Here is a 23,666-nt window from a genome sequence, read left to right as displayed (position 1 = left end):
ACAGTAGAGTAATGGTAGGGGACTTCTCTGTCTACCACAGTAGAGTCACGGTAGGGAACTTCTCTGTATACTACAGTAGAGTAATGGTAGGGGACTTCTCTGTCTACTACAGTGGAGTCACGGTAGGGGACTTCTCTGTCTACTACAGTAGAGTAATGGTAGGGGACTTCTCTGTCTACTACAGTGGAGTCACGGTAGGGGACTTCTCTGTCTACTACAGTAGAGTAATGGTAGGGGACTTCTCTGTCTACTACAGTAGAGTCACGGTAGGGGACTTCTCTGTCTACTACAGTAGAGTAATGGTAGGGGACTTCTCTGTCTACTACAGTAGAGTAATGGTAGGGGACTTCTCTGTCTACTACAGTAGAGTAATGGTAGGGGACTCCTCTGTCTACTACAGTAGAGTCATGGTAGGGGACTTCTCTGTCTACTACAGTAGAGTAACGGTAGGGGACTTCTCTGTCTACTACAGTAGAGTCACGGTAGGGGACTTCTCTGTCTACTACAGTAGAGTAACGGTAGGGGACTTCTCTGTCTACTACAGTAGAGTAATGGTAGGGGACTTCTCTGTCTACTACAGTAAAGTCATGGTAGGGGACTTCTCTGTCTACTACAGTAGAGTAATGGTAGGGGACTTCTCTGTCTACTACAGTAGAGTAAAGGTAGGGGACTTCTCTGTCTACTACAGTAGAGTCACGGTAGGGGACTTCTGTCTACTACAGTAGAGTAACGGTAGGGGACTTCTCTGTCTACTACAGTAGAGTAACGGTAGGGGACTTCTCTGTCTACTACAGTAGAGTCACGGTAGGGGACTTCTCTGTCTACTACAGTAAAGTCACGGTAGGGGACTTCTCTGTCTACTACAGTAGAGTCACGGTAGGGGACTTCTCTGTCTACTACAGTAGAGTCACGGTAGGGAACTTCTCTGTATACTACAGTAGAGTAATGGTAGGGGACTTCTCTGTCTACTACAGTAGAGTAATGGTAGGGGACTTCTCTGTCTACTACAGTAGAGTAACGGTAGGGGACTTCTCTGTCTACTACAGTAGAGTAAAGGTAGGGGACTTCTCTGTCTACTACAGTAGAGTCATGGTAGGGGACTTCTCTGTCTACTACAGTAGAGTCACGGTAGGGGACTTCTCTGTCTACTACAGTAAAGTCACGGTAGGGGACTTCTCTGTCTACTACAGTAAAGTCACGGTAGGGGACTTCTCTGTCTACCACAGTAGAGTCACGGTAGGGGACTTCTCTGTCTACTACAGTAGAGTAATGGTAGGGGACTTCTCTGTCTACTACAGTGGAGTCACGGTAGGGGACTTCTCTGTCTACTACAGTAGAGTAATGGTAGGGGACTTCTCTGTCTACTACAGTGGAGTCACGGTAGGGGACTTCTCTGTCTACTACAGTAGAGTAATGGTAGGGGACTTCTCTGTCTACTACAGTAGAGTCACGGTAGGGGACTTCTCTGTCTACTACAGTAGAGTAATGGTAGGGGACTTCTCTGTCTACTACAGTAGAGTAATGGTAGGGGACTTCTCTGTCTACTACAGTAGAGTAATGGTAGGGGACTTCTCTGTCTACTACAGTAGAGTAATGGTAGGGGACTTCTCTGTCTACTACAGTAGAGTCACGGTAGGGGACTTCTCTGTCTACTACAGTAGAGTAATGGTAGGGGACTTCTCTGTCTACTACAGTAGAGTCATGGTAGGGGACTTCTCTGTCTACTACAGTAGAGTAAAGGTAGGGGACTTCTCTGTCTACTACAGTAGAGTCACGGTAGGGGACTTCTCTGTCTACTACAGTAAAGTAACGGTAGGGGACTTCTCTGTCTACTACAGTAGAGTCACGGTAGGGGACTTCTGTCTACTACAGTAGAGTAACGGTAGGGGACTTCTCTGTCTACTACAGTAGAGTCACGGTAGGGGACTTCTGTCTACTACAGTAGAGTAACGGTAGGGGACTTCTCTGTCTACTACAGTAGAGTAATGGTAGGGGACTTCTCTGTCTACTACAGTAGAGTCATGGTAGGGGACTTCTCTGTCTACTACAGTAAAGTCATGGTAGGGGACTTCTCTGTCTACTACAGTAGAGTCACGGTAGGGGACTTCTCTGTCTACTACAGTAGAGTAATCTCTCACCTACTCATGTCTGAGGTGTCTGAGCCAGTCATGTGAATGTGAGTAAAACTACAAACTATACCAGAATGATCACCAATGTTTCTTTTGAAAATACTTCAAATGTCATGATACCTGCCCTGTTATTTCCATGTACTGTATGTCTTCAGCCCTGGCCCTTACAGTAAACAGCAATGAGCATTTATGCAACACAGGGGCTGAGGCCTCCCCCTCAATTAAATTCAAAGGGCTTTATTGGCATGATAAACATATGCTTATATTGCCAAAGCAAGTGAAATAGACAATAAACAAAAGGGAAATAAATAATGGAAAGTAACAGTAAACATTACACGCACAAAAGTTTTAAAATAATATAGACATTTCAAATGTAATATTATTGGCTATGTACAGTGTTGTAACAATGTGCAAATAGTTGATGTGTGAAAGGGAAAATAAATGAATAGATAAATATAGGTTGTATTTACAATGTTGTTTGTGCTCTACTGGTTGGCCTTTTCTCATGGCAACGAGCCACACATGTTGCTGCAGTGACTGCACAGATATGGAGTTTATCAATGTTTGATTTGATCCAGCTAACTGAGGGGACTCTTCTCTAGTTTAATATTTCTGTAAGTGAGGGCTTTGTGGTGGAATGTGTGGGCATTGCTTCCTTTTAGGTGGTTGTAGAATTTAACAGCTCTTTTCTGGATTTTGATAACTAGTGGGTACATTCCTAATTATACTCTGCATGCATTGTTAGGGGTTTTGCATTGTTCACAAAGTATATTTTTGCAGAACTTTGCATGCAGTGTCTTCATTTGGTGTTTGTTCCATTTTGTGAATTCTTGGTTGGTGAGTAGACACCAGACCTCACAACCATGGAGGGCAATGGGTTCGATAACTGATTTAAGTATTTTTTAGCCAGATCCTAATTAGGATGTTGAGTTCAATGTTCCTTTTGATGGCATAGAAGACCCTTCTTGCCTTGTCTCTTAGATCGTTCACAACCTTGTTTGTGGCTGTTACCTGTGGTGTTGATGTTTAGGCCGAGGTAGGTATTCTTTGTGTGCTCTAGGGCCACAGTGTCTTGATAAAATGTGTATTTTTTTCTTGGCTGCTGGATCTTTTTTGGAACACCATTGTTTTTGTCTTACTGAGATTTACTGTCAGGGCCCAGGTCTGACATAATCTGTGCAGAAGATCTAGGTGCTGCTGTAGGCCCTCCTTGGTTGGGGACAGAAGCACCAGGTAATCTGCAAACAGCAGACATTTGACTTTGGATTCTAGTAGGGTGAGGCCGGGTGCTGCAGACTGTTCTAGTGCCCTCACCAATTAATTGATATAAATGTAGAAGAGGATGGGACTCAAGCTCCATCCCTGTCTCACCCCACAGCCCTGAGGAAAGAAATATGTGGGTTTATTGCCAATTTTATCTGCACACTTGTTGTTTGGGTACATTGATTTCTTTCTTTCTCTCTCTCTTGCTCTCTCTGACTCAGTCAGAGGCTGTTCCCAGGTGCCCTTTAATCTGTAACAGGTGGCCTTTTAAAAAGCCACCTTAATCATCTGCAGGTCAGAGAGAGAGAAAGTGAACGAGGGGTGCTGTACAGAGACATCAAAGGTCCTGCCTTCTACCTCCAGGCAGAGTTGGCCAGGAGCCAGGTCCTGAACACACAAGCTCATTGTGTCCCAGGGAGACTCACAAGACCCCACCTAGCCTGTCTTATCCACACACACTAACGCAAACACAAACACATGCACACACACACATGCATACACACATATATACCTAGCCTTGTCTCTGTCCTCTCCTTACAGCAGGATGCTAACAGACCAGACAATCCAGAGTTCCCCTCTTCTCTGTGCTAACAAGGCTAGGGATCAGATGTCAGATCTGACTATGGGATCAGATGTCAGATCTGACTATGGGATCAGATGTCAGATCTGACTATGGGATCAGATGTCAGATCTGACTATGGGATCAGATGTCAGATCTGACTATGGGATCAGATGTCCGATCTGACTATGGGATCAGATGTCCGATCTGACTATGGGATCAGATGTCAGATCTGACTATGAGATCAGATGTCAGATCTGACTATGGGATCAGATGTCCGATCTGACTATGGGATCAGATGTCAGATCTAACTATGGGATCAGATGTCCGATCTGACTATGGGATCAGATGTCAGATCTGACTATGGGATCAGAATGTGTGATCTGACTATGAGATCAGAATGTGTGATCTGACTATGGGATCAGAATGTGTGGTCTGACTATAGAATCAGAATGTGTGATCTGACTATGTGATCAGAATGTGTGATCTGACGATGTGACCCGAATGTGTGATCTGACTATGTGATCTGAATGTGTGATCTGACTATGGGTTCAGAATGTGTGATCCAACTATGGGATCAGAATGTGTGATCTGACTTTGGGATCAGAATGTGTGATCTGACTATGGGTTCAGAATGTATGATCTGACTATGGGTTCAGATGTCAGATCGGACTATAGGATCAGATGTCAGATCGGACTATAGGATCAGATGTCAGATCTGACTATGAGATCAGAATGTGTGATCTGACAATGGGTTCAGATGTCAGATCGGACTATAGGATCAGAGGTCAGATCGGACTATAGGATCAGATGTCAGATCTGACTATGAGATCAGAATGTGTGATCTGACTATGGGTTCAGATGTCAGATCGGACTATAGGATCAGATGTCAGATCGGACTATAGGATCAGATGTCAGATCGGACTATAGGATCAGATGTCAGATCGGACTATAGGATCAGATGTCAGATCTGACAATGAGATCAGAATGTGTGATCTGACAATGGGTTCAGAATGTGTGATCTGACTGTGGGTTCAGATGTCAGATCGGACTATGGGATCAGATGTCAGATCTGACTATGCGATCAGATGTCAGATCCGACTCTGGGATCAGAATGTGTGATCTGACTATGGGTTCAGATGTCAGAACTGACTGTGTGATCTGACAATGGGATCAGAATGTGTGATCTGACTATGGGATCAGATGTCAAATCTGACTATGAGATCAGAATGTGTGATCTGACAAAGGGATCAGAATGCGTGGTCTGACTATGGGATCAGAATGTGTGGTCTGGCTATGGGATCAGAATGTGTGATCTGACTATGGGATCAGAATGTGTGATCTGACTATAGAATCAGAATGTGTGATCTGACTAAGGGATCAGAATGTGGGATCTGACTAAGGGATCAGAATGTGGGATCTGACTAAGGGATCAGAATGTGTGATCTGACTATGGGATCAGAATGTGGGATCTGACAATGGGTTCAGATGTCAGATCGGACTATAGGATCAGATGTCAGATCGGACTATGAGATCAGAATGTATGATCTGACAATGGGATCAGAATATGTGATCTGACTATGGGATCACATGTCAGATCTGACTATGGGATCAGATGTCAGATCGGCCTTTGAGATGAGATGTCAGATCTGACTATGAGATCAGAATGTGTGGTCTGACTATGGGATCAGAATGTGTGGTCTGACTATGGGATCAGAATGTGTGGCCTGACTATGGGATCAGAATGCGTGGTCTGACTATGGGATCAGAATGCGTGGTCTGACTATGGGATCAGAATGTGTGATCTGACTATGGGATCAGATGTCAGATCGGCCTTTGAGATGAGATGTCAGATCTGACTATGGGATCAGATGTCAGATCTGAATATGAGATCAGAATGTGTGGTCTGACTATGGGATCAGAATGTGTGGTCTGACTATGGGATCAGAATGTGTGGTCTGACTATGGGATCAGAATGTGTGGTCTGACTATGGGATCAGAATGTGTGGTCTGACTATGGGATCAGAATGTGTGGCTGACTATGGGATCAGAATGTGTGGTCTGACTATGGGATCAGAATGTGTGATCTGACTATGGGATCAGAATGTGTGGTCTGACTATGGGATCAGAATGCGTGGTCTGACTATGGGATCAGAATGCGTGGTCTGACTATGGGATCAGAATGCGTGTTCTGACTATGGGATCAGAATGTGTGGTCTGACTATGGGATCAGAATGTGTGGTCTGACTATGGGATCAGAATGTGTGGTCTGACTATGGGATCAGAATGCGTGGTCTGACTATGGGATCAGAATGTGTGATCTGACTATGGGATCAGATGTCAGATCGGCCTTTGAGATGAGATGTCAGATCTGACTATGGGATCTGATGTCAGATCTGAATATGAGATCAGAATGTGTGGTCTGACTATGGGATCAGAATGTGTGGTCTGACTATGGGATCAGAATGTGTGGTCTGACTATGGGATCAGAATGTGTGGTCTGACTATGGGATCAGAATGTGTGGTCTGACTATGGGATCAGAATGTGTGATCTGACTATGGGATCAAAATGTGTGGTCTGACTATGGGATCAGAATGCGTGGTCTGACTATGGGATCAGAATGCGTGATCTGACTATCGGATCAGAATGCGTGGTCTGACTATGGGATCAGAATGTGTGGTCTGACTATGGGATCAGAATGCGTGGTCTGACTATGGGATCAGAATGTGTGATCTGACTATGGGATCAGAATGTGTGGTCTGACTATGGGATCAGAATGCGTGGTCTGACTATGGGATCAGAATGTGTGATCTGACTATGGGATCAGATGTCAGATCGGCCTTTGAGATGAGATGTCAGATCTGACTATGGGATCTGATGTCAGATCTGAATATGGGATCTGATGTCAGATCTGAATATGAGATCAGAATGTGTGGTCTGACTATGGGATCAGAATGTGTGGTCTGACTATGGGATCAGAATGTGTGGTCTGACTATGGGATCAGAATGTGTGATCTGACTATGGGATCAGAATGTGTGGTCTGACAATGGGATCAGAATGTGTGGTCTGACTATGGGATCAGAATGCGTGGTCTGACTATGGGATCAGAATGCGTGGTCTGACTATGGGATCAGAATGTGTGGTCTGACTATGGGATCAGAATGCGTGGTCTGACTATGGGATCAGAATGTGTGATCTGACTATGGGATCAGAATGTGTGGTCTGACTATGGGATCAGAATGTGTGATCTGACTATGGGATCAGAATGTGTGGTCTGACTATGGCATCAGAATGTGTGATCTGACTATGGGATCAGAATGTGTGGTCTGACTATGGCATCAGAATGTGTGATATGACTATGGGATCAGAATGTGTGGTCTGACTATGGGATCAGAATGTGTGGTCTGACTATGGGATCAGAATGTGTGATATGACTATGGGATCAGAATGTGTGGTCTGACTATGGGATCAGAATGTGTGGTCTGACTATGGGATCAGAATGTGTGATATGACTATGGGATCAGAATGTGTGATATGACTATGGGATCAGAATGTGTGGTCTGACTATGGGATCAGAATGTGTGATCTGACTATGGGATCAGAATGCGTGGTCTGACTATGGGATCAGAATGTGTGATCTGACTATGGGATCAGAATGTGAATGGATCATCTTGATGTGAATAGGAGAGTTGTATGTATATAAATGTCAGGTATAGACAAGCCTTTTGCAGAAAGATTGTTGTGAATAGTTGCATAAAAGTTGTATACCAGTTGTATACCAGTTGTATAAAAGTTTATACCAGTTGTATAAAAGTTGTATACCAGTTGTATAAAAGTTTATACCAGTTGTATAAAAGTTGTATACCAGTTGTATAAAAGTTGTATACCAGTTGTATAAAAGTTTATACCAGTTGTATAAAAGTTGTATACCAGTTGTATAAAAGTTGTATACCAGTTGTATAAGATTGTGATGATGACCAATATGCTTCAAAGACTTTTAACTTTGCATGACGCGTTATCAATATGTTGTATCGATGTAAAATACATAACCATCTAAGAAATAAAGGAGGAAAAACATCTAAATAATGTTTAAAAAAGGTTCTCCGGGGTAGGGTTGTGAGTGTCATTGCTGGGATGGTGAGGAGAATGGTGTGGAGAATGGTGTGAAAGGAGCCATAGGTGTATTAGTATAGTAAGATGTGGACATCCATATTTCTTTAAAGGCGTCCGCATGCTTCCCATCTGAAACAGTCCGGAGCAGTTTGTGCATATATTATAATGACATATTGTGAAATTTTTGTCGTTTTTGGCTTTCGGCAAGGGGTTTTTCGACAATTCTTGCACACATTTTTTATTGAGGCAAGCTGATGTCGGTAGCCAGTCTACACCCAAGTCTACACCCCTTCGTCTGTGATTGGTCAACAGTAGGGATTCTTCAATCAAGTGTTTATTGTCATTCAATGAGTGACGAATCGTTTTCATGCAAATTTGTTCACCTGTGAAATACTGCCTCAAACATCTTAGTTAGATGTAAAATTGTGCAACTAAGATCTCCTCTACAAAAAAACATGTAAAAATGAATGACATATTTCTTGAGTTAGCTTAGATTAATTCTGATTATTTTGAGGACGTGTATACAGGCTGCAGCATCTCAAAAATAATCCCGTGTAGCTCAGTTGTTAGAGCATAGTGTTTGCAATGTCAGGGTTGTGGGTTTGATTCCCAGGGGGGACCAGAATGAACATGTGAGGTGCTCTGGATAAGACCGTCTACTAAATGGAAACGGAAGGTGGACCAACAGTACTATTGCTGCGTTTTACTCATTTTTCAAGCGAAGGTCTTTTAAGGGAGTATGCAGCACACACGTTCTGCATGTGGAAGGCTTTAGAGTAGCATTGTGAGAACATCCACAGTTGTGTTAGAGTAGCATTGTGAGAACATCCACAGTTGTGTTAGAGTAGCATTGTGAGAACATCCACAGTTGTGTTAGAGTAGCATTGTGAGAACATCCACAGTTGTGTTAGAGTAGCATTGTGAGAACATCCACAGTTGTGTTAGAGTAGCATTGTGAGAACATCCACAGTTGTGTTAGAGTAGCATTGTGAGAACATCCACAGTTGTGTTAGAGTAGCATTGTGAGAACATCCACAGTTGTGTTAGAGTAGCATTGTGAGAACATCCACAGTTGTGTTAGAGTAGCATTGTGAAAACATCCACAGTTGTGTTAGAGTAGCATTGTGAGAACATCCACAGTTGTGTTAGAGTAGCATTGTGAGAACATCCACAGTTGTGTTAGAGTAGCATTGTGAGAACATCCACAGTTGTGTTAGTAAGGTACTGTGAGGAAAGGTCTGCATCCCAAATGGCACCCTATTCCCTATACAGTGCACTACATTTGACAAGGACCCATAGGGCTCTGGACAAAAGTAGTTCTCTATAGAAATGAGGAAATATAGTGCCATATGGGCCACACACAAAGTGAAACCATGGGTGGGTGTAGTTCAAATAAAATACACCCTAAAGCCTTACCAGAATTTCCTGGTGAAGGTTAAATTTACAATAGTACATTCAAATAAAAATATATTTTCCCAGGTCATAAAATGGATCATATGTTTTTTCATGGTGCCTTCAGAACCCCCCTGACCGCAACCCTGGGCTTCAAACAACACACACACACACACACACACACACACACACACACACACACACACACACACACACACACACACACACACACACACACACACACACACACACACACACACACACACACACACACACACACACACACACAGAGCAACAGTTCTAACATTCATCCGTACATAGAGGATCCCTCTTACCATTACAATGAAACAATGCATAAGAAGAGACAGAGAGACAGAGACAGAGAGAGACAGGGACAGATAGAGACAGGGACATAGAGACAGACATAGAGAAACAGGGACAGATAGAGACAGAGAGACAGAGAGGGAGAGAGATAGAGAAAAGAGAGAGAGAGAAAGATTAAGGGAGCTATATAGCCATGGTCACATTCTCCTGGCTAATGCCAGGGAAAGACCACAGGGATCTCAAGTGGTCATCAATCTATGGTCAATCTATGATCAATCTATGGTCAGATACACTGTAAGTGATGAAGTCAGAGAGTCCCATTGAAATTAATTGCTATGGATATGATTACAACTATAGGCTTGGTGTGGACAACCAAGAATTTTCCCTGAGTTCCCCTTCAATGACCATGACAATTCCCTACTACATTAAACATTGGGCATGTCCCAAATGGCACCCTATTCAATATATAGTGAACTACTTTTGACCAGAACCCTATTTTGGGACACAACCACAAGGTTTGCAATGTCACCCAGGGTGCTCTTGGAGAAAGAGACAGGATATCTGAATCCCAAGACAGAGCTCTGTCCTCTCTCCGCCATCCCAGCTGTCCATCTGTCCATCCGTCCGTCCTCAGCCTGTGACATCAGTGTTTTGTGAAAACCCAGCCCACCACATCCTCTCCAGGACAATGGGGAATAATCAGCCATGATCTGTGTCATCGGGCTACAGCAGGGAAATCAACACACACATTGTACTGTACACACAAACACACACACACACACACACACACGTTTCTATCCACGCACACATCCCTCACATACTCACTCATACACACACACACCTTGGTCTCCTAAGACTCCTACCTGTATCCGTCCTTACTGAGAGGGGAGACGTGTGTCTCGCTGTACAGATGGACAGAAATGAATGAGAGATCCCTCCCCGTTGGCACCGCTCCCTACCATAACAGTGTCTCAAATGTTACCCTATTTCCTATTTAGTGTACTACTTTACATGACCGCATAGGGCTCTGGTCAAGAGTAGTGCACTATATATTGAATAGGGTGCCATTTGGGAATTGGGGCACAGCCGGTGTCATTTGGGAGCTAGTGACAGCTTATCTGTTACACCAGTGACCTACCCCGCTCTCCCTCATGTTCATTCACAAGCACAAAACAATAACATATACACAAACTCTATAGTAGAGGAATATTCATTTATCATTGCATGTATTTTTCTGATGTGAGGGAGGATTGATTAACAGCTTGGATTCCAGTAGAGGAAGTATGTTCCACCACAAACTGACAAATAGCTATATCAAGAAACTGGATCCTCCGTTGCTTGCAACCACAGCCCACTGTGGTGGAATTTCATTAATGGTTTGATAACCAAACTGACACAAAATTTACCACCAGTCGCAATCATCTTGCCAGGTGGCAGAAAACGACATTATATATGTGTGAGGAAATGCCCAAGTCGAATAATTCCATGAAAAACATACAGCAGTTCGATTTGTCATGTAACATTCCTTTCCACTTCTTCAAACCTGATATATGATGCCTTACCATCACATTGTGTCTTGTATGTACGTAAAATGCAATCAGGAAAAGGAACTTCAGGAGATTATTATTTTTGCGTACCTAAAAAAGAATAATTATGAAACCACTGCACTGCCGGTGAAGGATCTTCATTTGATCACTCTTTTGTTTATGAGAATTGTCCTGCACAGAAGGAAATGCAAACTTGTAATGAATTCAACTTTTTAAAAAGGCTTCTAAAGTTTGTAATTACCACCCTAACTTCAAATGTATCATTCCCTACAAAAACCGTCCATTCGTTATGATCAACATAATAATGAACATTTCTTGTTGATGAAGGATTATTTTCCTGCTGTAGCAAACAGGCTCAAATTAAGATCCTACAAGTGTAGGTCTTCAGAACAACGTTGTAAACAGTTCCCATGTGTTTCTGTACCAGTGGTCAGATGTATGGCTTCCCAATGACAATATGTGTGGGTAACCAATGGCATCCTATTCTTTATAAAATGCACTACTTCGAGCTGAGCCATATGAGCCCTGGTCAAAAGTAGTGCAATATGTAGGGATAAGGGTGCCATTTGGGACGCATATGGCATGACAGCACAGGCAGTCTTGGTGTGAACAAGGCACTGGCTATGTTGTAATGGGGAAAAATAACTAGGCAGACACATTGGCTCCGATGACTTCTGAGATATGTCTCTTCATTTAGCCTCATACACAAGGCAATGAGTGAACCGCCACTAATCAATGTTACACAGGTTGTTGTGTGCTGTTGGCTAAATGATGACATGACCTTTCTTGATAAGATCTACACAAACACCAAGTTGACCGTTACAGAGAGCAGTATGTTCTGTAATTGGTGAATGACCTCAAACACAGCTGCTATGTGTGTGAGGACAGTGTGACAGTTGGACTCTGTTTTAAAAGTGGTATGAGGAGGACAGCGTGACAGCTGGACTCTGTTTTAAAAGTGGTATGAGGAGGACAGCGTGACAGCTGGACTCTGTTTTAAAAGTGGTATGAGGAGGACAGCGTGACAGCTGGACTCTGTTTTAAAAGTGGTATGAGGAGGACAGCGTGACAGCTGGACTCTGTTTTAAAAGTGGTATGAGGAGGACAGCGTGACAGCTGGACTCTGTTTTAAAAGTGGTATGAGGAGGACAGCGTGACAGCTGGACTCTGTTTTAAAAGTGGTATGAGGAGGACAGCGTGACAGCTGGACTCTGTTTTAAAAGTGGTATGAGGAGGACAGCGTGACAGCTGGAGGACAGCGTGACACCTGTGTGTGTGTATGTGTGTGAGAGAGAGACAGCCTACTAACATGTGTGTGTGTGTGTGTGTGTGTGTGTGTGTGTGTGTGTGTGTGTGTGTGTGTGTGTGCGCGCTGTGTACCAGGACCACTCACCTTCTCCTGAACATCTCAGCGAAGATACAGCCCACACTCCACAGGTCAACTGGGGTGGCATAGCTGGACTGGAGCAACACCTCTGGGGCTCTGTACCACAACGTCACCACCTACACACACACACACACACACACACACACACACACACACACACACACAATCAACACACTGAGTATACCAAACATTATGAACACCTTCCTGATAATGAGTTGAGAGGACGAGAGGAGAGGAGCTAAGGAGTAAAGGAGGAGAGGAAGAGAGGAGTAAAAGAGGAGAGAAAAGGAGGAAGGGAGGAGTAAAGGAGTAGAGAAAGAGAGGAGTAAAAGAGGAGAGAAAGAGAGGAGTAAAGGAGGAGAGAAAGAGAGGGGTTGAAGAGTAAAGGAGGGGCGAAAGAGAGGAAAGAGATGAGTAAAGGAGGAGAGAAAGAAAGGAGTTGAGGAGTAAAGGAGGAGAGAAAGAGAGGGAGAGGGGAGTAAAGGATGAGAGAAAGAGAGGAAGAGAGGAGTAAAGGAGGAGAGAAAGAGAGGAAGAGAGGAGTAAAGGAGGAGAGAAAGAGAGGAGTTGAGGAGTAAAGGTGGAGAGAAAGAAAGGAGTTGAGGAGTAAAGGAAGAGAGGAGTAAAGGAGGAGAAAAAGAGAGGAGTTGAGGAGTAAAGGAGGAGAGAATGAAAGGAGTTGAGGAGTAAAGGAAGAGAGGAGTAAAGGAGGAGAGAAAGAGAGTAGTTTAGGGGTATAGGAGGAGAGAAAGAGAGGAAGAGAGGAGTAAAGGAGGAGAGAAAGAGAGGAGTAAAGGAGAAGAGAAAGAGAGGAGAGAAAGAGAGGAGTTGAGGAGTAAAGGAGGAGAGAAAGAGAGGAAGGGAGGAGTAAAGGAGGAGAGAAGAGGAGGAAGAGAGGAGATAAAGAGAGAAAGAGAGGAAGAGAGGAGTAAAGGAGGAGAGAAAGAGAGGAAGAGAGGAGTAAAGGAGGAGAGAAAGAGAGGAGTTGAGGAGTAAAGGTGGAGAGAAAGAAAGGAGATGAGGAGTAAAGGAAGAGAGGAGTAAAGGAGGAGAAAAAGAGAGGAGTTGAGGAGTAAAGGAGGAGAGAAAGAGAGGCGTTGAGGAGTAAAGGAAGAGAGGAGTAAAGGAGGAGAGAAACAGAGTAGTTTAAGGGTATAGGAGGAGAGAAAGAGAGGAAGAGAGGAGTAAAGGAGGAGAGAAAGAGAGGAGTAAAGGAGAAGAGAAAGAGAGGAGAGAAAGAGAGGAGTTGAGGAGTAAAGGAGGAGAGAAAGAGAGGAAGGGAGGAGTAAAGGAGGAAGAGAGGAGATAAAGAGAGAAAGAGAGGAGTTGAGGAGTAAAGGAGGACAGAAAGAGAGGAGTTGAGGAGTATAGGAGGAGAGAAAGAGAGGTAGAGAGGAGTAAAGGAGAAGAGAAAGAGAGGTAAAGGAGGAGAAAAAGAGAGGAGTTGAGGAGTATAGGAGGAGAGAAAGAGAGGAAGAGAGGAGTAAAGGAGGAGAGAAAGAGAGGAAGAGAGGAGTAAAGGAGGGGAAAAAAAGAGGAGATAAAGAGAGGAGTTGAGGAGTAAACGAGGAGAGAAAGAGAGTAAGGGAGGAGTAAAGGAGGAGAAAAAGTGAGGAGTTGAGGAGTAAAGGTGGAGAGAAAGAGAGGAGTTGAGGAGTAAAGGAAGAGAGGACTAAAGGAGGAGAAAAAGAGAGGAGTTGAGGAGTAAAGGAGGAGAGAAAGAGAGACGTTGAGGAGTAAAGGAAGAGAGGAGTAAAGGAGGAGAGAAAGAGAGGAGTAAAGGAGGAGAGAAAGAGAAACGTAAAGGAGGAGAGAAAGAGAGGAAGATATGAGTAAAGGAGGAGAGAAAAGGAGGAAGGTAGGAGATAAAGAGAGAAAGAGAGGAGTTGAGGAGTAAAGGAGGAGAGAAAGAGAGGAAGAGATGAGTAAAGGAGGGGGGAAGGAAAGGAGTTGAGGAGTAAAGGAGGAGAACGAGAGGAGTTGAGGAGTAAAGGAGGAGAGAACGAGAGGGAGAGGGGAGTAAAGGATGAGAGAAAGAGAGGAAGAGAGGAGTAAAGGAGGAGAGAAAGAGTGGAAGAGAGGAGTAAAGGAGGAGAGAAAGAGAGGAGTTGAGGAGTAAAGGTGGAGAGAAAGAAAGGAGTTGAGGAGTAAAGGAAGAGAGGAGTAAAGGAGGAGAGAAAGAGAGGTGTAAAGAAGGAGAGAAAGAGAGGAGTTGAGGAGTAAAGGAGGAGAGAACGAGAGGGAGAGGGGAGTAAAGGAGGAGAGAAAGAGAGGAAGAGAGGAGTAAAGGAGGAGAGAAAGAGAGGAAGAGAGGAGTAAAGGAGGAGAGAAAGAGAGGAGTTGAGGAGTAAAGGTGGAGAGAAAGAGAGGAGTTGAGGAGTAAAGGAAGAGAGGAGCAAAGGAGGAGAAAAAGGGAGGAGTTGAGGAGTAAAGGAGGAGAGAAAGAGAGGGAGAGGGGAGTAAAGGAGGAGAGAAAGAGAGGAGTAAAGGAGGCGAGAAAGAGAGGAGTTGAGGAGTAAAGGAGGAGAGAAAGAGAGGAGTTGAGGAGTAAAGGAGGATAGAAAGAGAGGTGTAAAGAAGGAGAGAAAGAGAGGAGTTGAGGAGTAAAGTAGGAGAGAACGAGAGGGAGAGGGGAGTAAAGGAGGAGAGAAAGAGAGGAGTTGAGGAGTAAAGGAGGAGAGAAAGAGAGGCGTTGAGGAGTAAAGGAAGAGAGGAGTAAAGGAGGAGAGAAAGAGAGGAGTTTAGGGGTATAGGAGGAGAGAAAGAGAGGAAGAGAGGAGTAAAGGAGGAGAGAAAGAGAGGAGTAAAGGAGGAGAGAAAGAGAGGAGAGAAAGAGAGGAGTTGAGGAGTAAAGGAGGAGAGAAAGAGAGGAAGAGAGGAGTAAAGGAGGAGAGAAAGAGAGGAGTAAAGGAGGAGAGAAAGCTAGGAAGAGAGGAGTAAAGGAGGAGAATAAGCGAGGAAGAGAGGAGTAAAGGAGTAAAAGAGGAGAGGAAGAGAGGAGTAAAGGAGGAGAGAAAGAGGAAGAGAAACGTAAAGGAGGAGAGAAAGAGAGGAAGATATGAGTAAAGGAGGAGAGAAAAGGAGGAAGGTAGAAGAGAGGAGTTTAGGGGTATAGGAGGAGAGAAAGAGAGGAAGAGAGGAGTAAAGGAGGAGAGAAAGAGAGGAGTAAAGGAGGAGAGAAAGAGAGGAGAGAAAGAGAGGAGTTGAGGAGTAAAGGAGGAGAGAAAGAGAGGAAGGGAGGAGTAAAGGAGGAGAGAAAGAGAGGAAGAGGGGAGTAAAGGAGGAGAATAAGCGAGGAAGAGAGGAGTAAAGGAGTAAAAGAGGAGAGGAAGAGAGGAGTAAAGGAGGAGAGAAAGAGAGGAAGAGAAACGTAAAGGAGGAGAGAAAGAGAGGAAGATATGAGTAAAGGAGGAGAGAAAAGGAGGAAGGTAGGAGATAAAGAGAGAAAGAGAGGAGTTGAGGAGTAAAGGAGGAGAGAAAGAGAGGAAGAGATGAGTAAAGGAGGGGGGAATGAAAGGAGTTGAGGAGTAAAGCAGGAGAGGAAGAGAGGAGTAAAGGAGGAGAAAGAGAGGAAGAGAGGAGTAAAGGAGGAGATAAAAGAGAAAGCGAGGAGTAAAGGAGAGAAAGTGAGGAGTTGAGGAGTAAAGGAGGAGAGAAAGAGAGGTGTAAAGAAGGAGAGAAAGAGAGGAGTTGAGGAGTAAAAGAGGAGAGAAAGAGAGGAGTAAAGGAGGAGAGAACGAGAGGAGTTGAGGAGTAAAGGAGGAGAGAAAGAGAGGAGTTGAAGAGTAAAGGAGGAGAGAAAGAGAGGTGTAAAGAAGGAAAGAGAGGAGTTGAGGAGTAAAGGAGGAGAGAACGAGAGGGAGAGGGGAGTAAAGGAGGAGAGAAAGAGAGGAAGAGAGGAGTAAAGGAGGAGAGAAAGAGAGGAGTTGAGGAGTAAAGGTGGAGAGAAAGAGAGGAGTTGAGGAGTAAAGGAAGAGAGGAGTAAAGGAGGAGAAAAAGGGAGGAGTTGAGGAGTAAAGGAGGAGAGAAAGAGAGGGAGAGGGGGGTAAAGGAGGAGAGAAAGAGAGGAGTAAAGGAGGCGAGAAAGAGAGGAAGAGAGGAGTAAAGGAGGAGAGAAAGAGAGGAGTTTAGGGGTATAGGAGGAGAGAAAGAGAGGAAGAGAGGAGTAAAGGAGGAGAGAAAGAGAGGAAGAGAGGAGTAAAGGAGGAGAGAAAGAGAGGAGTTGAGGAGTAAAGGTGGAGAGAAAGAAAGGAGTTGAGGAGTAAAGGAAGAGAGGAGTAAAGGAGGAGAGAAAGAGAGGAGTTTAGGGGTATAGGAGGAGAGAAAGAGAGGAAGAGAGGAGTAAAGGAGGAGAGAAAGAGAGGAGTAAAGGAGGAGAGAAAGAGAGGAGAGAAAGAGAGGAGTTGAGGAGTAAAGGAGGAGAGAAAGAGAGGAAGGGAGGAGTAAAGGAGGAGAGAAAGAGAGGAAGAGGGGAGTAAAGGAGGAGAGAAAGCTAGGAAGAGAGGAGTAAAGGAGGAGAATAAGCGAGGAAGAGAGGAGTAAAGGAGTAAAAGAGGAGAGGAAGAGAGGAGTAAAGGAGGAGAGAAAGAGAGGAAGAGAAACGTAAAGGAGGAGAGAAAGAGAGGAAGATATGAGTAAAGGAGGAGAGAAAAGGAGGAAGGTAGGAGATAAAGAGAGAAAGAGAGGAGTTGAGGAGTAAAGGAGGAGAGAAAGAGAGGAAGAGATGAGTAAAGGAGGGGGGAAGGAAAGGAGTTGAGGAGTAAAGCAGGAGAGGAAGAGAGGAGTAAAGGAGGAGAAAGAGAGGAAGAGAGGAGTAAAGGAGGAGATAAAAGAGAAAGCGAGGAGTAAAGGAGAGAAAGTGAGGAGTTGAGGAGTAAAGGAGGAGAGAAAGAGAGGTGTAAAGAAGGAGAGAAAGAGAGGAGTTGAGGAGTAAAAGAGGAGAGAAAGAGAGGAGTAAAGGAGGAGAGAAAGAGAGGAGTTGAGGAGTAAAGGAGGAGAGAAAGAGAGGAGTTGAGGAGTAAAGGAGGAGAGAAAGAGAGGTGTAAAGAAGGAGAGAAAGAGAGGAGTTGAGGAGTAAAGGAGGAGAGAACGAGAGGGAGAGGGGAGTAGAGGAGGAGAGAAAGAGAGGAAGAGAGGAGTAAAGGAGGAGAGAAAGAGAGGAAGAGAGGAGTAAAGGAGGAGAGAAAGAGAGGAGTTGAGGAGTAAAGGTGGAGAGAAAGAGAGGAGTTGAGGAGTAAAGGAAGGGAGGAGTAAAGGAGGAGAAAAAGGGAGGAGTTGAGGAGTAAAGGAGGAGAGAAAGAGAGGGAGGGGGGAGTAAAGGAGGAGAGAAAGAGAGGAGTAAAGGAGGCGAGAAAGAGAGGAGTTGAGGAGTAAAGGAGGAGAGAAAGAGAGGAGTTGAGGAGTAAAGGAGGATAGAAAGAGAGGTGTAATGAAGGAGAGAAAGAGAGGAGTTGAGGAGTAAAGTAGGAGAGAACGAGAGGGAGAGGGGAGTAAAGGAGGAGAGAAAGAGAGGAGTTGAGGAGTAAAGGAGGAGAGAAAGAGAGGAAGAGATGAGTAAAGGAGGGGGGAAGGAAAGGAGTTGAGGAGTAAAGCAGGAGAGGAAGAGAGGAGTAAAGGAGGAGAAAGAGAGGAAGATAGGAGTAAAGGAGGAGATAAAAGAGAAAGAGAGGAGTAAAGGAGGAGAGAAAGAGAGGGGTTAAGGAGTAAAGGAGGAGAGAAATAGTGGAAGAGAGGAGTTGAGGAGGAGAAAGAGAGGAGAGAAAAGGAGGAAGAGGAGTAAAGGAGGAGAGGAAGAGAGGAGTTGAGTAGTAAAGGAGGAGAGATAGAGAGGAAGAGAGGAGTTGAGGTGTAACGGACAGAAAGCGAGGAGTAAAGGAGAGAAAGTGAGGAGTTGAGGAGTAAAGGAGGAGAGAAAGAGAGGTGTAAAGAAGGAGAGAAAGAGAGGAGTTGAGGAGTAAAAGAGGAGAGAAAGAGAGGGAGAGGCGAGTAAAGGAGGAGAGAAAGAGAGGAAGAGAGGAGTAAAGGAGGAGAGAAAGAGAGGAAGAGAGGAATAAAGGAGGAGAGAAAGAGAGGAGCTGAGGAGTAAAGGAAGAGAGGAGTAAAGGAGGAGAAAAAGAGAGGAGTTGAGGAGTAAAGGAGGAGAGAAAGAGAGGCGTTGAGGAGTAAAGGAAGAGAGGAGTAAAGGGGTATAGGAGGAGAGAAAGAGAAGAAGAGAGGAGTAAAGGAGGAGAGAAAGAGAGGAGTAAAGGAGGAGAGAAAGAGAGGACAGAAAGAGAGGTGTTGGGGAGTAAAGGAGGAGAGAAAGAGAGGAAGGGAGGAGTAAAGGAGGAGAGAAAGAGAGTAGGAGAGGAAGAGAGGAGTAAAGGAGGAGAATACGCGAGGAAGAGAGGAGTAAAGGAGGAGAGAAAGTGAGGAAGAGGGGAGTAAAGGAGGAGAATAAGCGAGGAAGAGAGGAGTAAAGGAGTAAAGGAGGAGAGGAAGAGAGGAGTAAAGGAGGAGAGAAAAGGAGGAAGGTTGGAGATAAAGAGAGAAAGAGAGGAGTTGAGGAGTAAAGGAGGAGGGAAAGAAAGGAAGAGATGAGTAAAGGAGAGGGGAAGGAAAGGAGTTGAGGAGTAAAGGAGGAGAGGAAGAGAGGAGTAAAGGAGGAGAAAGAGAGGAGTAAAGGAGGAGAGAAAAGAGAAAGAGAGGAGTAAAGGAGGAGAGAAAGAGAGGGGTTAAGGAGAGAAAGAGAGGAGTTGAGGAGTAAAGGAGGAGAGAAAGAGAGGTGTAAAGAAGGAGAGAAAGAGAGGAGTTGAGGAGTAAAAGAGGAGAGAAAGAGAGGAGTAAAGGAGGAGAGAAAGAGAGGAGGAGTAAAGGAGGGGAGAAATAGAGGAGTTGAGGAGCAAAGGAGGAGAGAAAGAGAGGTGTAAAGAAGGAGAGAAAGAGAGGTGTTGAGGAGTAAAGGAGGAGAGAACGAGAGGGAGAGGGGAGGAAAGGAGGAAAGGAAGAGAGGATTAAAGGAGGAGAGAAAGATAGGAAAGAGGAGTAAAGGAGGAGAGAAAGAGAGGAGTAAAGGAGGAGAGAAAGTGAGGAAGGGAGGAGTAAAGGAGGAGAGGAAGAGAGGAGTTGAGGAGTAAAGGAGGAGAGAAAGAGAGGAAGAGAGGAGTAAGAGAGGGGAAAAAGGAGGAGGAGACTCAAGCATTTCTAATACATGAGACACATTCCTCCCTTCACCCTCACAGTCCTCTCTCTCTAAGTGTTTTACCTGAGAATGCTCTCTCTCTCTCTTTCACACACACACACACACACACACACACACACACACACACACACACACTGTTAGTAGGCTGTCTCCCTCTCTTTCACACACTCACACACAGGTACACACACACACGCCCAAACTGTTTGTAAGCTGGCTCTCACACACACACACACACACACACACACACACACACACACACACACACACACACACACACACACACACACACACACACAGAAGGGCTAACGTTTCTGTGTCCCTGTCCCAGGGTTACATAAGGTATGAAATCATATCTGGCAGGGCAGGTCTCTGGGAGCGCTCCTGTTTTGGTGTGCCCAGATCACACAGTGTTTCCATAGTGAGCCATCAGGAAACTCAGTACTGGTCCCTGTGTGTGTGTGTGTGTGTGTGTGTGTGTGTGTGTGTGTGTGTGTGTGTGTGTGTGTGTGTGTGTGTGTGTGTGTGTGTGTGTGTGTGTGTGTGTGTGTGTGTGTGTGTGTGTGTGTGTGTGTGTGTGTGCATTACAACTAGATCATCTGCTTTCACAGGATTAACACAACTTTATCAGGCAGCTGTCATACTCAAACAAACCCCAGTACAACTCTTGGCTCTTAGAATAATGTTACTAAATTGTATTAATATTGCGTTCCCCCCACAAACATCTGGTTTGAAAGTGCTTTGCAGTGCTTTGGGAGGAAGTGTGGAACACCTCTTGCACTACTTGCTCTACTATGTAGTAGCAACCAACTAGGAAATAAGCAGGCAGGCAGCCATTTTGTGCCAGAGCTGCTCCCCACACATCTCCCAATTTCTAACCCTGTGCTTGTACTCTGCTGGGAGCTGTGTCGACTGACTGTTAGCCCACAGGAAAAGCAGCATTGTTAACAGCTACAGTAGGGAAAGCCTCCAGACAAAACTCAGTGACCCCTCACCAGAACGTGGACTGCTTCCAGGTGCTTTCCCCTCTCCAGTTTTTCCTACGGCGGTCGTTTGGCCCGAGGACCCGGCAGCCGCTGCTCTCTCTCTCTGATTATCAAAGTGTCAGCAAAGACCAATGTTTGTAAGCAAAGGCAGAAATAGGGTCCTTGGGATTAGTACCCAAATGCCTTGCATGTTTGTCTAACACAGTGAGAACGATGAACAATGCTGAACAGCTGAGCTTGCCCGCGGTTTGGTACACCAGTTACTACGAGGTTGTATGTTCAACTTTGACCTTGCTAATGTGGACTGTACCTTTGGAATGATGAACGTTACTTCAGATAATTGGGTCAAATAATATGGTCACTCAGTTAGGTTTGGTAGATTATTTCTGGTTTATAGACTTATCTGGCTCCGAGTCTGAGTGGAAATCCTACATAGCCTTTAGTTATTCAGTTATCTACCAGACTAGCATTAGGTATTTGGAAGACAGAGTTCACTGGTGTTGGTGTGTGAAGAGGGACAGAGTTCATTGGTGTTGGTGTGTGAAGAGACAGAGTTCACTGGTGTTGGTCTGTGAAGAGAGACAGAGTTCACTGGTGTTGGTCTGTGAAGAGAGAGAGTTCACTGGTGTTGGTCTGTGAAGAGAGAGAGTTCACTGGTGTTGGTCTGTGAAGAGAGAGAGTTCACTGGTGTTGGTCTGTGAAGAGAGACAGAGTTCATTGGTGTTGGTGTGTGAAGAGAGAGTTCACTGGTGTTGGTCTGTGAAGAGAGACAGAGTTCACTGGTGCTGGTCTGTGAAGAGAGACAGAGTTCACTGGTGTTGGTCTGTGAAGAGAGACAGAGTTCACTGGTGTTGGTCTGTGAAGAGAGACAGAGTTCACTGGTGTTGGTCTGTGAAGAGAGACAGAGTTCACTGGTGTTGGTCTGTGAAGAGAGAGAGTTCACTGGTGTTGGTCTGTGAAGAGAGAGAGTTCACTGGTGTTGATCTGTGAAGAGAGAGAGTTCACTGGTGTTGGTCTGTGAAGAGAGACAGAGTTCACTGGTGTTGGTCTGTGAAGAGAGAGAGTTCACTGGTGTTGGTCTGTGAAGAGAGAGAGTTCACTGGTGTTGATCTGTGAAGAGAGAGAGTTCACTGGTGTTGGTCTGTGAAGAGAGACAGAGTTCACTGGTGTTGGTCTGTGAAGAGAGACAGAGTTCACTGGTGTTGGTCTGTGAAGAGAGACAGAGTTCACTGGTGTTGGTCTGTGAAGAGAGACAGAGTTCACTGGTGTTGGTCTGTGAAGAGAGAGTTCACTGGTGTTGGTCTGTGAAGAGACAGAGTTCACTGGTGTTGATCTGTGAAGAGAGAGAGTTCACTGGTGTTGGTCTGTGAAGAGAGACAGAGTTCACTGGTGCTGGTCTGTGAAGAGAGACAGAGTTCACTGGTGTTGGTCTGTGAAGAGAGACAGAGTTCACTGGTGCTGGTCTGTGAAGAGAGACAGAGTTCACTGGTGTTGGTCTGTGAAGAGGTTGATTATGTGAATTTTTAAAAAAGTCATCATGTTCTTCATGCGAAACTGATAGAATGGTCCGATACTATTTCTGGAGGCTCTATTTCAGATCATTCTCCCTGGTTTAGTGGAAATGGAGAGGAAGTCGAAGCAGAGAACAGTGTTGGTTAGCTCTTGTCACGTGACCTGAGATGAAATGCACATGACTCAGGCAGGCCATTGAAGATTTTGGAGTAGTGAGGGGGAGTTGAGAAAAAAGATGAATGAAATGGTGTTTGCACTGCCCAATTGGCAGGATCATCTTCTGCATGACAATGAATGGGATTTAATTTCATGTTTGTTTTCTTATAGCATATATCCATCTCTCTCTCTTGCCACAGCTCTACGTCATAACCACATTGTATACAACTGAATTGAGTGTTGATGCGAGCTTTCATATTTCAGACCAAGAAAGGTCTCAAATGAAATTACCGAACATACCACCACAAATAGAGAGACATAGATCACTCCGATAAAACATAAATAAATGTGTACGATATCAAACCCAATCACTCTTTCCTGTGGTTATGTTTCTCAAAGGGAGAGACAGATGCCTGCTGTTTCTGCAGGTGACATATATTTCAAACACCACAAAGCAGCTAGCAGCAGACTTCTAGGAAGAACCACATAGTCAATGCTAACTGATGTGAGTGTTTAAGTACGTATATCCGCTGTTATTCGAAGGCTAGGCCACAGACAGTCACAGCAGGAAGTGCATTGCAGTAAGTGTTGTTACCATGCAGAACTGGCCCGGAGAAGACTTGCTGCAACACACAGTAATGATTTGTGCCTTTAGAGAGCCATTTCCTGGTCCCAGATCGTCATGTGTGTTGGTATGGCATACATACACCAGGTACAGCAATGATCGTCAGAGGAGTGTGACTGGCTGGACTTGAACCCTGACCCCTGAGCACCACAAGACTGCATTGGCCTGCGGAGCAAACACCTAGGGCCTAGGTACTAGCCCAGGGAGCAAACACCTAGGGCCTAGGTACTAGCCCAGGGAGCAAACACCTAGGGCCTAGGTACTAGCCCAGGGATGCAAACACCTAGGGCCTAGGTACTAGCCCAGGGAGCAAACACCTAGGGCCTAGGTACTAGCCCAGGGAGCAAACACCTAGGGCCTAGGTACTAGTCCAGGGAGCAAACACCTAGGGCCTAGGTACTAGCCCAGGGAGCAAACACCTAGGGCCTAGGTACTAGTCCAGAGAGCAAACACCTAGGGCCTAGGTACTAGCCCAGGGAGCAAACACCTAGGGC

General features: G+C 45.0%; 1 protein-coding gene across 1 annotated transcript in view; it reads right to left on the bottom strand.

Annotated features, from left to right (window-relative positions):
- LOC139392425 (cyclin-dependent kinase 6-like) overlaps positions 1 to 23,666 on the bottom strand; it is a 69,180-nt gene that overhangs the window by 11,446 nt on the left and 34,068 nt on the right. The window contains exon 5 of the mRNA XM_071140402.1: positions 12,723 to 12,832. Coding sequence (XP_070996503.1) covers positions 12,723 to 12,832 — 110 coding nt within the window. The remainder of the gene's footprint in view (positions 1 to 12,722; positions 12,833 to 23,666) is intronic.

Source organism: Oncorhynchus clarkii, chromosome 32 (assembly GCF_045791955.1).
Source record: "Oncorhynchus clarkii lewisi isolate Uvic-CL-2024 chromosome 32, UVic_Ocla_1.0, whole genome shotgun sequence".
Taxonomy (NCBI): Eukaryota; Metazoa; Chordata; class Actinopteri; order Salmoniformes; family Salmonidae; genus Oncorhynchus; species Oncorhynchus clarkii.
Note: the sequence above shows the minus strand (reverse complement) of the source record. Positions and strands in the feature narration are given on the sequence as shown.